Source organism: Anopheles bellator, chromosome 2 (assembly GCF_943735745.2).
Source record: "Anopheles bellator chromosome 2, idAnoBellAS_SP24_06.2, whole genome shotgun sequence".
Taxonomy (NCBI): Eukaryota; Metazoa; Arthropoda; class Insecta; order Diptera; family Culicidae; genus Anopheles; species Anopheles bellator.
This window is the reverse complement of record NC_071286.1, coordinates 39,283,831-39,299,993: the sequence shown is the minus strand read 5'-3', so window position 1 is coordinate 39,299,993 and position 16,163 is coordinate 39,283,831. Positions and strand designations below refer to the sequence as shown.

Sequence of the window (16,163 nt, the reverse complement as noted above, 5' to 3'; positions counted from 1 at the left end):
CACTATGTGGGATAGTGGATGCTTCTAAAGAACCAACCATTCATTACAAGCATTCTGTGGACGTTAGTCCCTTTAAGTTGGAAAGACTTCTGGTGCGTTTAATAGACGACGAACCTCGTGTCTATTAAACCGTGTCTCAACAGTCTTAGCAATTAGTTTTCTTTAAAACCCATCGTAGAAACTAGGAATCTATTGAAAGCGAAAATGTAAACAGAATCACATGAATTTTAAGCCTTTTTATATTTTTTCTTCTACCTTTATTAATGAGCGTATAATGAAACGTGTAATCCTAACCACCTCTTTAGCGGATTTTATATCTGATTTCTACCGGCCGAAGAATTTCTCGTCGTACTCTTCCGGGAGCTGCGCTTGTGTGTACCTCGGTCGCTTTCGCGCTCCCTTATCGCTTTGGGGTCCATGCCGGTTTCGATGAGCGCCACACTTTCGCGCATCAGCATACGGGCAGTGTGCGGCGGGCAGAGTTCAGCACGGTTCAGCATGATTGCGTTGGTGCACATGAGCATGATGTCGCGTTGAAATTCAACCGTGGTTCGTATGTTACCATTTTCTATGTTGCGCCTAATCTGAGCCAAATCCATGGGTCGGTAGATAAGTTGCGTGATTTGATCCTCCGGCAGTGGTTTCTGAAATGCGACTGCATTCTTCAACACACTAATCCGAGAATGTACGGCAAGAATCGATTTTTTCCACGCCCGGTGATCACGGTCTTCGCTTGAAGCCGGCGAACCTGGAATCGAATCCATGACGGGTGTCGACGAATAGCTGCGTTTCATTTTCTCGTTCGCCTCGTCATCCTGAATGACGTACGGGCTTTCGGAACGATCACGGTCCCGGAGCTTCCGCAACGAACGGCCTTCGGCTGTTTCATCGTGTCGTGTGTAGCCCGGCAGATCGTCCTTCAACTTTTGCGCTTCATCCGTCTGTCGGCGACGTGAGTAGTCACGTTTCGCTTTACCGATTTTCATCTCTATCAAAGAATCGTCATCGGTATCCGTCACAGTTAATACTTGATCCTCTGGGACACTCTTCTTCACTGGTGGTTCCTGCTCTTTTGTGTCTTCCGGTTCGACGCATGTTTCCTGTGCGTCTTCAAATACTTCATCCTCTGAGACGTGCTTCTCTTCCTTGGCTTTCTGTATTGACATCGGAACAATCGGTTCCTCGTCGTCCTTGAAGTCATACTCAGAAGCGAGCTTTTCCATTGCTTCTTTCTTCGCTTTTGCTTCATCCGCTGGCAGTGAAAGAGAATCGATGGGGAGTTGTTCAACATTTACATCCTTCGACGGTGCACTGATGTCCTCTGTTTCTACACCGTCTTGAGCTATGGAACTCGTTAAATTTAGTTCGCTTTTATCATCATCCTTTAACTTATCCTGGGCCTGAGCCGAACTGTCGACTGTCGTGTGATCCAACGAAGCAAGTGGCTTATCATCCGAATCATCATCCTCCGCGTTCGTCCTCACTTCGTTCGAACTGCAGTTTGGTAGCTCCTCCGGATCATCATCTTCTTCCTCCTCTTTTGCTGAATCCGAAACAATTATGACACTCTCGGCATTGTCCGCGCCACTTGCTTCTTCCATTGAGTCCTTGTTATCGTCGCTTGAAGGAATGGTCGCCGGTGAGTTGCTAGTACTGTCTTCTATAGGTATGATTTCAACCTTCGCAGATGGTGGGTCGCTTTCGTCCTGATTTAACGGCTCGCTCGCTAACTGTTGCACCTCAACAGATTTGCTGGCAGCGTGCATTGGCCTTCCGTTGACCTCGTCGTCATTGTTGGCAGGAGGATCGTCATTTGGCGACGGTTTAGCAGGCAGAGGTTGTGGTGGTGGAGTTCCTGCACTTTCCACCGTACTTTGCTCGTTTTTTGGAGCCGTCCCAATAAGCTTCTCCTCTACATCAGCCATCTGCACATCTCCGTCGTCCTCGATCACATCGAGTTCCTTGTCTTTGAGCGCTTCGTCGTCCGCTTCCATGATTGAGTCGACGACGTTTTTCAGGTCCACATCTTCCAGTATCATGCCACTGTTTTCCTTCAAGATTTCATCCAAGTCGTCCGGAATGAGATCCTCGAAAACGTCCAATAAGTCTTTCGCCGGGTCAGCGTTGTCTTCGCTGTCCATTTCCACGTCTAAAACTTCCGCCTTGATGGAGTCGGTTTCGACCGTCGGTTTCACTGTTTCTAATCCGTCGCCACTTGCTGTCGGAACCTCCAATCCTAGGCATTGCTCTTCTTTTACCGTCGTCGGTTTGGTAGCCGAAGTTGAGCTCGAACTATCTTGTTTGGAAGGACCGCTCAGCTGTTTAGACTGCCCGTTTTGTCCAGCTTCGCCGACAGACGCGAGGCTAAGCTTGGCGGAGATTGTAGAACTTCCCGTCAAAAGGTTGGTGATGGTCGGCGATGCCGTCCTTCCGGTCGATTGTTGACTGGTAGACCCAGTGGAACCCGTCCCTGCAGTGCCAGAAGCGTTTTTGAGGAGGGATGTTAACAAAGGGGACATTCCTGACTTGCACGAACCTTGACTGTCTTCATCGGTTTCCTCTTTGATTTTTATAGGTGGCGTAGGTGCCTTGTTGGAAGCCGTAGGGGAGTTCGGATACATGGGCCGCCACTGACGCTCGAGTTCCAGCTTCTTCTCTTCGCGTTCCTTCAGCCATTGGGCGTGCTGTATTTGTTCCTTCTCCTTAGTGGCCCGTTCCTGTTCGATTTGTTTCCACATTTCGCGTAGTTTGCTTTCGTCCGTCACGCCACTCTGTATCAGTATGATGTCCTCCTTGACCTTGGTGTATTGTTGGCTCTCTTCTTGGATAATTTTTTTCAGCTCAATAATACGCTCTTGTGTTAATTTGCGAAGAATGGATTCACTGGGAGTCTCAACCGCTGCTACACCGTCCCTCTCCGAAGCAGTACGTTTCTTCCGTTTGGGCGTCTCCACATTCTCCAACAGCTTGCCGTACTGGGCCGCACACGACTTTTGTGCGAACCAATCGCTCGGCCTATCGTTACCGCAAAGCATCTTCAGGGACCGGCTCACCGACATCCAGTTCTGGTCACCGCTGCAAGCTACGGATGAGGCTAGGCAAAGCTTTTCCTTTGTTGACCATTTATCCAACGGGACACGCTTCATTTGAAGCCGCTCCTGAATCGAAGACATGACTGCACCTGGAAGCAAATAAGCTCAGTTCTGGGTGGCACTGCTGCGAATAGTACGAAAGAAAACACCCACCTGGTTTTCGCCAACACAATTCAACCTATTCTATCGTAATTCGGTGCGGATTCAGTAGCGGTGTGAAACGTAAACACCGCTTCAAGCAAAGTTTGGCTTTTATTTTGACGTTTCGACCACCAACCAATTCAGCGCGCCGCTGAATCTGCATCCTGCTGAGAACCATGGATTTTCTTATCTCGATGGTTGCAAAGAGTGCAAAGAAAAAAAAACTAACTTTTGAGAGTAGTTTCTCATATGTAAAAGATTATTAAAGAACTAATTGTGCTTTATATATTGTATAAAGTGCGCTGTGAATTATTGTATTAACTCCCATTTCGAACTGATTCGTAACTCTTACTGGCAACACTGCACTGAGCAGGGCACTCAAGTGTAATGTCATTGACAAAAAGCATCGGCATCGGTCGATTTGGTAAAATTTTAGCAAAAGGTGGTTTGGTTGGAAACGAAAGCTTTTGCAAAATGCCATGTTTCAAAGAGAAACAGCAGGCGAAAAGTGCAAGTGTACATTAGCTTTTGCTAGCAGAATATATAAATCGTGCAACCCGCAATAGAAAACTATCGTCGAAACGCGGAATAAGTGGCTCATCGTGCGAAAGTGTTCTTTTTGCACGGAACGGAACGGACGGAACGGATCACGGAAACGGTAAAAAGAGCGGAAGCGAGACAGAAACACAGTGAGTGCCGATTCGTGGCCAAACGGTCCTTTTCGCTCGCCGCGCGAAAGCGGTCTTTCAAAGTCGTGGTTGCCGCAAGTTGAGTTACGACGAGAGTGGAAATATCAACGAAGAAACGCTCGCTTTTCCACGGACCAAATGGAGCCCCCGACGACTGAGGCCGTTCTGCAAGGCGTTTACACACTGTATAACGATCCGAACAATGTGGAAAAGGAAAAAGCCTCCAAGTGGCTGGAAGAGTTTCAAAAATCGGTAAGTGTTCTTTTTGCATACGCAGGTCGATCCCGGGCACCATTGGCCTCGTCGCTGAGGAACTCGTTCACTCGCTCTCTCACTGGCGCTGTCTCTGTTGCTCAACCGCCGAGCAGCAAATATAACCTCAAAAAATGGGTTTGTTCTGGAACTTTTGCCATAGAGAAAATATAGAGAAATAAGTTTCGAAAACTTACATCCTGGTGGCAATTTAGTTCTTTTCAAGAATGTACCATTAGGAAGGAGACGAAACCGGGCAAAGTCCCGCGGTTTCCCACGGGAGTTCCGTCCAATATCCTACCTCTTTCCCAGCTATCTTTACCCTAACCGTGAGCGACTCCGAAGTGGCGGGTTTATTTTTTGCTTTTCTGTTTTGGGTATCATATTCTGTGCCACTGGTGTTTCTCTAATTGTTTGCCGCTCTCCTTGCAGATCCATTCCTGGAAGATTGCTGACGAACTGTTACAACAGAAGCATGATCTTAACTCGTGCACCTTCGCCGCACAAACAATGCGAAACAAGATACAAACCAGCTTCCATGAGCTTCCGGAGACGGCGCACGAGTCCTTGCGGCAATCGCTGCTTGAGCACATCAGCCATATAACGCTCGAAACAAAGTCCGTCATCGTAACGCAGCTATCGCTAGCGCTTGCTGATCTGGCCTTGCTCATGTCGTCGTGGAACAAACCGGTGGCAACGCTTCTGGAACGCTTCTCGAGCAACGCCAACATGATGTTCGCCCTTCTCGAGCTGCTTACGCTCATTCCGGAGGAGGTAAATTCGCGCCACTTGCGACTCGGCGCCAACCGGCGGAAAGAGATTTTGCAAGAACTCGAAGCCGATTCCACCATGGTGGTCGAATACCTGACGATGTGTCTCATGAATGGCAACGATAGCGAACTGTTGCGCTCGAAGATATTGAAATGTTTCACCTCCTGGGTGCAGGTCAATGCATTTAAGCTGCCCGAGATTAGTGACAGCATGATCATAATGTATTGCTTCCAGTTGCTTAGCAACATTAACTGCAGTCCCGAGCTCCACGAAGCGGCAACGGACGCGCTCTGTTCGCTGCTACAGTGCATGGAGGTGAACAACACACACGGTGGTCTCGATGAGAAGCTTTTCAGCGGCATCCTTTGCCTAGAGGAGGTGTATAATATGTCCGTCGCACAGGAGGATCTCGACAAGTCGATGAACTTTTGCCGGTTGTTCACGGTACTGGTAGAAAGCAATTTGACGCGCATGGTAGCGGGCTCGGACGCTGAAACACCTCACTATTCGACGAAGGCGCTGGATCTGGTCCTGAACTGCGTCGGACACTACGACTACGAGGTGGCCGAGATTACCTTCAACATGTGGTACCGGCTAAGTGAGGATCTGTATCAGCGGAACAACTTTTTACTGACAGCGCACTTCAAACCGTACGTCGAGCGATTGATAGCGGCACTGTACAAGCACTCACAGCTCGATTCCGACCATGATGGGTTAGTGGAAGAAGGTGGATCCTTTAAGGTAGGGAAGTTGCGCGCATTGTAGTAATCTGTCCATTGAAAACTGTTCGTTTTGTCTATCGTTTCAGGATTTCCGGTTTAAGGTTTCAGAAATCATCAAGGACGTCATATTCATCGTTAGCTCGATCAGTTGCTTCAAGCAAATGTTTCTTATACTGCAAACCCCGAACGTGTCCTGGGAATCGAGTGAGGCCGCATTGTTTATCATGCAGAACGTGGCCCGAAACATCCTGCCGTAAGTATAGCCCAACGAACGATGCGCGATGCTCTTGTTGGTTTTTTGTTCGATCAAGTTAGATTTTCAAGCTAGCGTTCACTTTTGATTGACAAAACTTTTCCCCTTTTCTTTTGGAGTATCTACACGATCTCTTAAGAGTAGCACTTTTTGTTAATGGTGCATTTTTTCCTCTTAATTTTACACTAGATTGTGCGTGACATAGATTCTAGACAAAATTTATTAAAATTGAACAACATCAAACAAACAGGTCATTAACAACTGCATGTTAAACTGTAATGATTTATTAAACTTAGAAGAATTTGATCGGATTAGCGTAACAACATGTCTCCCGTTGCCACTGCAGTCCCGTTTTCTGTACCTATACCCGGTTAACCGTCCCATCCACCCAAAGCCCGCTTCCGCGTCGGCCGCCATGGAATTGGACACCATTTTAATGTACTTTTGCGATTTGTGTTATTTGGATCTTCTAGAGAGATTATGGAATTGGGAGAGCGTGAAATACCAACGGCGAGATTCAACCAGCTTTGGTGATTAAAATTAAATACTCGCGACATGGTTTAAGGGTTACATATGGTTTTTCGTGTATGCTCTCTTTCCCCCCACGATCCGGGGTTCCGTTGTAGTGAGGAGAGCGAGGTGGTGCCGAAGGTGGTCGAGGCAATACTGCATCTCCAAGACAATTGTCACATCGCGATCCGCTACACGTCGATCAACATACTAGGAGAGCTGTGCGACTGGATTGACTCGAACCCGGACACGCTGCAACCGGTGCTGAACTTTCTGCTATTTGCGTTGCAACAAAAGAATGGGCTCGCGACGGCCGCCGCAAACTCGCTGCAGTCAATCTGCTCCGCCTGTAAAAAACACATGCTGGGCCACATCAGCGGGCTAATGGAGATAGCGCGTTGCCTCGACAGCTTTGACATTCAGACGGAGTCGGCAATCGGGCTACTGAAAGGCATCTCCATAATTATCGGGCGGCTGCCGGCGAATCAGCTGACACCGGCCATGCAGGAGCTGTGCAGCTTTCAAGTGGAGGCACTAAGCAGGTTAACGAACGGCGAGGACGACGGACTAGACGGGAAAAGGTGTCGTTCCGATCCTGCCTTTTGGTTGGACCGGTTAGCGTCGATATATCGACACATTAACCCAACAGTACGCACCAACGAGCCAAATCCATGCGTATTTGTCATCGTAAATAACTGGAATGTTCTTTCGCGAGCCCTCGATCGCTACAAAAATGACTCGAAGGTTATGGAACGTATCGTCCGCTGTATACGGTACGCGATCCGGTGCGTCGGAAAGCAGGCGATGCCCATCCTCGAGCCGCTGGTCGAGCAAATCATCACGATCTATTCTGGCCACAACCACAGTTGTCTGCTCTATTTGGGGAGCATTCTGGTAGATGAGTTCGCTTACGAAGAGGGCTGTACGCAAGGACTGTTAAATATGCTGGAGGCCTTTATCCAACCTACGTTCAGCGTTCTGCGGATAGAAAATGGGCTCAAGAATCATCCGGACATGGTGGACGACTTCTTTAGACTCGCGACACGCTTCATTCAGCGTGCACCTTTACAGTTTCTGCAGTCGCAGCTGGTCAAGCCGATCATCGACTGCGGGTTGCTCGCTTGCACACTCGATCACCGGGATGCTAACATATCTGTGATGCGGTTCTTCTGCAGCCTGCTGCGCCATGACCGGGCAAATGATCGGCGCACGATTGTGCAGTCAATTCTCGTTGAGCATGGTGAATCGCTCATCCGGAACCTTCTAATTGCATCCGTCTTCTTTCTACACGCGTACATGCTGACGGATGTGGCGGAAGTGTTTGTCGAGATAAAGCAACATAATCCGCACCAGCTTGAAGAGTACGTGAAGAAGGCACTCGATAGTCTACCGAAGAAGAACAGTGGTGGTTCTGTTACTGTTACGCACGAACAAATGGTGCAGTTTGTTGCTAATGTTGTCAAGTAGGTTTTTCGAAGAAGACACGGCTTAGGAGTAACGTCGGCAATTTCCTCAATAACACTAAATTTACACCTTTTACTTACAGCTCTGAAACACCACGTGCCACCACGCAGGCGCTGCAAGACTTTGCGCGTCTCTATCGATAAAACTCTGGAATCCTTCATACTCAGATCCGGCGGGCTTTATCGGCTCAGAAAAAGGGGGAACCCTTCCGGCAGCGGACCATCATCTAGGTTCATCAACTGGTTCATCATCAAGTCGTATCGCGATTTTGGGAGTAATGATATTGGAATGAAAACGTAAAAGAGTTTTGTAAATAGATGTTTTGCATACAAATAATGCAACTCACCCCTTGTAGGCTTTGTGAACCACCGATCTCGGTGGGAGAGTATCGTTAGGAAATTTACCGTTAGATGAGATCGTCTGCCGTATGCTAGGATGGACGGTTCAGGGTATCCAATTCTCTGTTCTGCTCTACACGAAAGAAACAAACCGTCACGAAACCCGTGCTCGTGCATCAGCCGTCAATAAATTCTTTTGGGCAACGTGTTGTATTTGTACAGACTATGGAACAGAAACTAGACATGTACAATTGTGCGATAATCGCACCACAGATATTATTAAAAGAGTTTAAATAATTAACCATTTCAAACAAGAAAACACCGAAAGCGTATATTGTTCATATTAAGCGTTATTTCTCGGCCGACATCGTGCAACTTCCCGCCAGCGCTCCTAGCCTTAATGGAAGTTCTCGTCAGAATCTACAGCTTTTGGGGGGTTGTAAATTGGTGTACGATGTTCATCAGTACTATGAACATTCACAATTACTGGTAAGTGAGCAACATAAAGTATACCTTTTCAAAACTACATTGACGGCTAAGATATTTAAATAAATTTTTCTCATCGCTTCTCTTAGCATAAATTTATGTGAAGCAACATTCAAAACATCGCCGTAAAATGTGACAACGCTCGCATTTCTATGTGTGTGTTGTCGAGAACTCTCGCACAGCTGATTTTGACAAACCAGGCTTCCTTCAAAACACCGCGATTCCGGTGCAGGAAGCAAACAGATGCGCGTATCGGAAATGCATCGTTTTCATTTAATTTGTCGTCAAATGTGCAGTGCGGTAAATAAGGACCAAGTAAGCGTGCTTGACGCTGCTAGATTCTATGCGCCTCATTTAGGTAAGTTAAAGTGCAACTCAGAACCATTCGTAAGCTGTCCTTAATCGCTGTTTTGCACCCGTACATTGTTTAGGTGTGTCACAATCCAAAGTATACAAATGGTTGCTGCAAAATCGTTCACTGGTAGAACTAGACCGGGCCGAAACCCTAAAAAAGGTTGCTTTTTTAAAGTACGTGAATGTCACGATGAGTGAAATCTTTGAAAAACCCAAAATATTGCACTGCCACCTGATAACGTTGGAAAACAGAACGACTATCCTGCGTGAGTGCGGTATTTTGGAAGCGCTGAATATAAATGTCGTCAGCAGTAGTCTCCGGTTGATACGTAACAGCGTCGCAAAGCTAAAACAGTTTCGGCTCATACCGGCCGATTTAAATATGTACGATCAAATGAAGCGTCAGTTCGAACTAACTGTAGAACCGCAGTTCCGGTGGGACGATCAAAGCAAGGTGTGCGATATGCGGACATCTTTCATCGATGAATTCCTGTTCCACCGACTCGCCATAACGGAAACAGAGCGACAGAAGCTGTGGACGTCGTACTCCAAAATAAAAAACAAAAGTTTTGGTCACACACAACGTGTTATCGATATTCTGCAGTACGATTACAAGTTCAGCCGTGATAGGCTGGTAGCCAACATGTACCTGCTGCATGCGGATCCAGAAAACTTACTTCGCTTCCCGGAACACGTACCATCGGTGGCTGGCATCGAGTTTAAGGAGTTGGCGCTTAAATATCCCAAGCTAGCTATGATAAACCACACTACCTTCGCAAAGACGATAGCGCTGCTGAAGGAACACAACATACCGGAGCACGAGTTGCTGAAGTGTCTCTGCGTTTTGACACTGTCGCCGAATACCATCGAGCAACGTATCGAGCGGTTGAAGAGCGTGAAGGAATTTGAAGTACTGGGCAAGCACCCACGCGTGCTGAAGCTGATTCATCACCAAAAAAAGGCCAGCATTCGATTGGAGTACTTGCAGCAATTGAAGGTTCGCTGTGCTTCGCTGGACGTACTTTCGAGTCATTCGGGAAATTTTGAAAGGTACGTGTACTGCGCCACGAAGCAATGCAATTCGCTCAGCAACTACTTTCCCAATTTTGTCGTCTTCGGCATATCGTCCATTTCAGATATGTACGTGATGGGTGCGACAGGACTAAAGGCAGAGACACCGCCCATTTCCTGAAGAGCATGTTTGGTGAACGTGGAACGGCTGCATTGGAGACAATGAAACGACACCCAAATTGGTTCCATGTGCCAATCGTACAGATGAAAGACACTATCGAGGCATTGCTGAAGCAAAAGTTTACCACCAGTGACATGCTCGACAATATCCACATTCTGCTGTATCCATTGTATGTTTTTAATGTTAAAGAAAAAATCAGCATGTATGTTGAAGAAAAAAGTATGCTAAACATTCTCTATTATCTTTCAGAGGTAGAATAGAAGAAAAACTGACAGTTTTGGCCACCGATGCAAAGATAAACGAGGAACTTGGGGTCGATGTTGGTAAAGCAAATTCATCGCAAAAGCTTGCCCTTGCGCTTTACTTGATAGAGATGGATTTTCACTTCACTGGCGACGGTGTGTGGCCCGAGCAAATGCAACAGAGTGATTCCAGCTCGTCCATAACGATCGAGCTGCCTAAGACGTTAAGCACGGAATATAAATATGGGAAAAAACCTGCTGTCAATGCCACAGTCAAAGAACATTCGTGTCGTTAGAAGAAACGACATGTATCTAAATTCCCTAAATAAAAAACCATTTGTAAGAAATAAACGATTTGAAGGTTATATTTATGCTCAGCACTGAGAAATCATAAGTACGTGTCTTTCATACCAAAAAGTACCACCACAACATTTTTATAACATGCATGTTTTGTTACATTTTGAAGAAAGTAAAAACATTTCTTCTCAGGTATATTTAAGATTGATTTATTCTCCATTATTAAACAAAATTGACTTGGACAGGCCCAACGGCTAGGCGTCGAAAGGTGTAGGGCTAGCATCAAAATATACACACGGAAATATGCTACGGCCAAAACGAAAGCGCTACACCGTCGCGGAAGCGCCATTTTGTCCCCACCGTGTCCCCATTTTATAAGCACAAAAATCTGTACATAAAGCACCTAAATGTAAGAATAAAGTTAAAAAACCTTTTTGGGACTAGAACCGAGCACACCTAGTGTTTTACTTGTTCCGCTCCCGCTAGAAACGGTTGATCCTCAATCTGGGTTATCTGCCCCACTGAAACAAAGGTCAAGAGATCCACTCTCCCCTCCCTGGAATAGGCTTCCGAAAGCGAGAAGAAAACTAGCCAGAGGTAATAGAGAGTCGGTGATTGCAACAGAATCAGAAAAGGAAAATGGCTCGTATCCTTCAAATTCTATAAAATGAAAACACAACGAAAACATATTGACAGATTGTGATGATCGATTGAAAAACACCCGACGCATGTCGTAAAATCAAACATAAGAAACGATTACACTGATGATCGTTGGGGTTGGGCTGATGTCAGGGATGCCGCACGTAAAAGATTTGTAGCAGCAAGCTTAAAAAACAATAGGCGGTTATTGTGGACTGCATGCCACAATTGCGACACAGGCATGCCACATCCTTTTCTGTCCTAACGAGCTGCGAACGGAACACGATGGTACGGGATATAATCCTATTGAATGAATGGATAGGGTTTACCAACACTTTATCTAATCTACTCTCCGTTGTCCTGCGCACCCAAACAGGCGGTTCTGAAAAAGCAATGAAATCAAACAAATCGGTTACTACAACCGATTTCAATCGCCACAGATGTTGAGTAGCCTATTGTGGGGATTACAGGGATGTTACGATTGATACGGCGCACCACTTCATTTCCCTTTTATTCTGCCCCTTTTCCGCATTAATCGTAGTGGAATCTCTGCTATCGCTATTCCGGTGTTATGTGATTTTACACGTGCTTCGTGCGTGAATTTTTTCCCTGGTTGTTTTGTGTTAGCCCACAGTCTGACTTGCTTTTTCGTCTGAACATTCTTCACCTGTGTTCGCGGAAATGTAGGGGCGCGTATTTCGCAATGCAGTAGAGCTTTTACCGCCGGACCATGGACATGGACCAATCCCGAGTAGCCAGGTGTGAATCCGTTGTACATGCTCGTGTACTTGGCTGGTGTGAAAATGTGTCCGATTGTGGGTTGCATTTCCCATCTCCGGCCCCGAATTGGTATTTCGTGAATGCGCTATGAGGGAGGCGGAGGCGGTCGTTGGGCGCTTTTGTTGACAATTTAAATGAGAGAAAAATACCGCCATATACATTTCCATCCCTTCGCCATCGTCATCATCAGCGAGGTGGAAATAACGTCCGCGCTCAACATGCAGCGAATACGGTGATCCGTCGGGAAAATTGCAGTGCCGTGATGTTGATCAGTGACGCGGCAGCATAGTTTTCATCCTTTTTGACCCACATTGTTACGTGTGCAACCTTTTGTGGGCGGGAGCGAAGTGAAATTGTCGCGTGTTTAATTTTATGCCGAATCGGCGATGATTGATTGATCGCATTGCAATTGGGGAGACTTTTGACTGCTGACGAAAAGAAAATGTATCAATTCAACACAAAAATATAAATTCACCATAATTGATTGATTGTGTTTTTGGTTATGCCATGGAACCGAGCGGGGAAAACAACTATTTGCGTTGATGGAAAATTGCGACAAATACAGCTTTTGTGGCAAATATTGATGTTTGACCTTTGATGGAAAGGATTAAATAAATATCCAATCTCCAATGGTTTACATTTTCATGGTTGGTCTAAAACGTGCCCTGATTAATTTTATTCTCAAAAAATAATTGCTCAAAATTTTGCTTTCTTTGTTAAGAAAACATGTTTCAATCTTTTCACGAATTAAAACCACTCATGTGCTATATTCTTGGAACGATATACAAACAGTTGAAATTTTGATTAATTTTTTAACCGGCTTTTAAAAATCGACTCGCAAGATTACACTCGTTCCTTGTAATTTATTTACTTTTGAGGTTAAAATGGATCAGCTTTTGATGTGTCGATCGTGCTGAGTTGACTTTTTTCGAAACACTAAAAACTATTAAACATTTCAGAACTATTGTAGAGTTTATTTAGACTAGCCAATGGAATTATTATCATTTTTGAGTTTATTTTTCTACGACTCAACTGGCGTTCCGATACTGTGGACGGCCCTCAACATAAATGTTTACTGAATGTTGGGTTCGATGTAAGATTGCATTCGTTTACTGAGACACCCAGTAAACTTTGTTCCGCCTCAGAGGCAAACAGATTTAGGATTTTATCTCGTTTAATTTTTTTTATTAGGATTAGGGTAAATGAAAAGAAATCTAGTACTTTAACGATTCTTTGATAGGCTTTTTAACGCTTTATATTTTCTTCAGTTGAGCCCCTTGCTATACACTAAATTTTTTGTTTTATTATCAGGCGCAAAAACAAACAACGCAGATCGTCTTACTACCTGTGAACATGCCACATATCGATTGGGATCATCGGAATCATCGAGATCCTCGGAATCAGCACTTTTTCCCCTTCGAATTTTCAAATTTTACGTTCACAGCTCACGTTTAATTTCAAATTTAATCATTGGCGCTGTGAACAAACTATTGTGTGGGGAAATAATATTGAATATGTGAGCGGCGCAGGCAATGAACCTACGACCGCTCCCCCTAGCCCTCGCCACAGCGTCAGAGAGCCCGTGCTCTTGAGGATTTGTCGCGATGACTCTAGCGACGACAGAATACTTAAAATTTTAAGCACTTGCTTATTTTGGTAAGTTATTTTGATCATCGGGAAGCATTGATCAATAATTATCGGGAAAATTGCAGTGCCGTGATGTTGATCAGTGACGCGGCAGCATAGTTTTCATCCTTTTACTTATGAAAGCATGAAACAGCACGAAAAAATTGTCCAACATGTCTTCTTCTTCTTATTTGGCGCGACAGAGACAATGTTAATCTCTAATGCTTTCTGTACGGGTTTGTTCTTAAAATTGGGGTCCTGTGCCAACCACCCCCTGAAACGACGGTATCGGGAATCGAAACCATGGTCGGTTGCGTAACATCCGGTCCCGGGATTCGACCCCAGCTCAGCTGCGTGAGATTACCGACTGCTCTATCAGCGGAGGCTCTACCATCTGCGTTTGTTTGTTCTTGCGCCTGATAATAGAACAAAAAATTTAGTGTATCACAACTGAAGAAAAAAGAAAGCCAAAAAAGCCTATCAAATCAAATAGATTTTTTAAAATTTATCCTAATACTAATAAAAAAATTAACTAGATAAAATCAAAAATTGCCTTTGGGGCGTAACAAAGTTCGCCGGGTCTGCCAGTATATAGATAAATAAGTTATGGGCCGCCGAACAATATGCGACTTTCTTTTTTATACATAGATTTTGCTGTTATTGAATAACTCCAAGTGATTTTGGGCAGTTTGTAACGCATTACAATATTGATGTGTTTCACTTCTTGAACACTGCCTGTTCTGTGTGTCTGAAGGGGGCCGTTTTCAGTATTGTTCGACGCTCGACTGTTCTTGGGGTTCGACTTGCGGTACTGCTCCGCATGGGTCAACGGGTTCCGGGCGAGAGTGGAATGTAATAAAATCACCATAAACCGCAGCGTTCCAATCGACGGCCGTGCCTGTAAATGCTGCAATTTATGTGGCCTCTGGTTTTCGGAGCAAAAACCATCAACAAACACCATCGAACGGTGGTTGCGAACCGTTCCGGGATCATGAATAAAGTATCAGCCGATATGTGCTCATCATGTAAGAGTTGCCCCTGACTCTGGAAGCCCTGGCGATAGCCGGGCGGCGTGGGGCATGTGGCAGTTTAAGTGCGCGACGAACTCCGTTCGGTCCCGCAACGGTCGATTTTTCTGTTTGGTTCCGGTGGGCCGGACCGGATCCGGCCACCAGTCCGGGTGTACAGCTTCCCGTGCCGGCGCAGGGCGACGTCATAACGTCGGCTGTACGCCATTCACGATTCCCTCAGTCGCAATAAGCTTATTCACGGCCTTTCGAAACTTCTTTGCCGCACGCCGTGCCGGCCCCGACACAGAATGCCGCCGATGGTGACCGGAAATGGATGGAAATGGAAATTGTATTCGTTATTTCGGGAGCCGCGTGATGTCGCGCCGCGCTTGGCGTGTTTGAGGGCCCCACGGCGACCGCAAGTCGCTGGCGGGTGTGCGGTTCATGTACCAGTTTTCGTGCATCCGCCGAACAGCATCACGCTTTTGGCGGAAGAAAAACGGAGCAAAACAATAATTGATTTGTATGCAAATGCGAAATTTCATCAGCCTAGGCACCAGATCGTCGAGGCTGTTTGACGTTCTGATGTCGCTGCGCGCGGAAGCTTCCTTTTTTGTCGAGCATTGGGACCCGGACCTGGACCTGGTCGCTGAGAGTATGTTGTGCGGGTTTGTCAGTGCTCTTTTGGCCGACTCGCAAAAGGGACACATGCACGGGCCCACTTTGGCTGGAATGTTTAGCGGACAAACCAAAAAAAAAAAAACGGTAACATCGCGACATTTGGACATCGAATTGGGAAAGGCAGCGACTGCCAAATATTGGCGACGGCGCCGATAAGTAAAACTAACACGTGTGTTTGGAGCGTAGGTCCGCGTCGTGGCATCGGTAACAATATTGCCGGGACGAGCATGTGCCGGCCGGCAGAGTGCGACACGTCGAACCGACGCCTAAAAACCCCGGGAGTGGCCAGCAGCGCAGCGGCCGTACTAGTGCAGGACGAAAAAACGGGAAACTAAATCGAATAAGTCCAATTTGTGCATGATGCTGACGATATGAAACGAATCCTAGCCAGGCAGCAGGGCCGCGGGTCCTCAGTCCTCAGTCCCTCCGGCTAAACGCCTCTCGTCGTCGAAGCATTGTCGGATTAGGCACAGCCATAGCCATATAGCGCAGCGTATCTCCATTATGCCATTTACATTGCACCGTTGTGCTGGGGCATGTCGTTTGGCACCGAGGCTCCGATACGGCGCACAGCCGGCGATGGCGTAGGCTCCACCGGCCAGGTTGGGCCTGCGTTGGGCGACT

The 16,163-nt window shown here is 46.3% G+C and overlaps 3 protein-coding genes across 4 annotated transcripts; 2 read left to right on the top strand and 1 right to left on the bottom strand.

The window, feature by feature from the left end:
- Positions 1-290: 290 nt before the first annotated feature.
- On the bottom strand, positions 291-3,173 carry LOC131209778 (bromodomain-containing protein 8). The gene has a single exon (XM_058202916.1). It carries the CDS (start codon positions 3,171-3,173, stop codon positions 312-314), a length of 2,862 nt encoding a protein of 953 aa, XP_058058899.1. The 3' UTR covers positions 291-311.
- A 508-nt stretch (positions 3,174-3,681) lies between these two features.
- On the top strand, positions 3,682-8,637 carry LOC131208578 (transportin-3). 2 transcript variants are annotated; one of them, XM_058201372.1, is made up of 6 exons: positions 3,682-4,174; positions 4,607-5,686; positions 5,754-5,920; positions 6,394-6,450; positions 6,547-7,893; positions 7,977-8,637. In XM_058201372.1, the coding sequence occupies exons 1-6, from the start codon at positions 4,061-4,063 to the stop codon at positions 8,035-8,037; spliced, it is 2,826 nt and encodes a 941-aa protein (XP_058057355.1). In that variant the 5' UTR covers positions 3,682-4,060; the 3' UTR covers positions 8,038-8,637. The 2 variants fall into 2 exon arrangements, with proteins under 2 accessions (XP_058057355.1, XP_058057356.1); XM_058201373.1 differs by lacking the exon at positions 6,394-6,450.
- Positions 8,638-8,948: 311 nt separating this feature from the next.
- On the top strand, positions 8,949-10,948 carry LOC131210161 (transcription termination factor 5, mitochondrial). The gene is made up of 4 exons (XM_058203367.1): positions 8,949-9,076; positions 9,150-10,122; positions 10,209-10,433; positions 10,514-10,948. The coding sequence occupies exons 1-4, from the start codon at positions 8,962-8,964 to the stop codon at positions 10,800-10,802; spliced, it is 1,602 nt and encodes a 533-aa protein (XP_058059350.1). The 5' UTR covers positions 8,949-8,961; the 3' UTR covers positions 10,803-10,948.
- Positions 10,949-16,163: the final 5,215 nt, after the last annotated feature.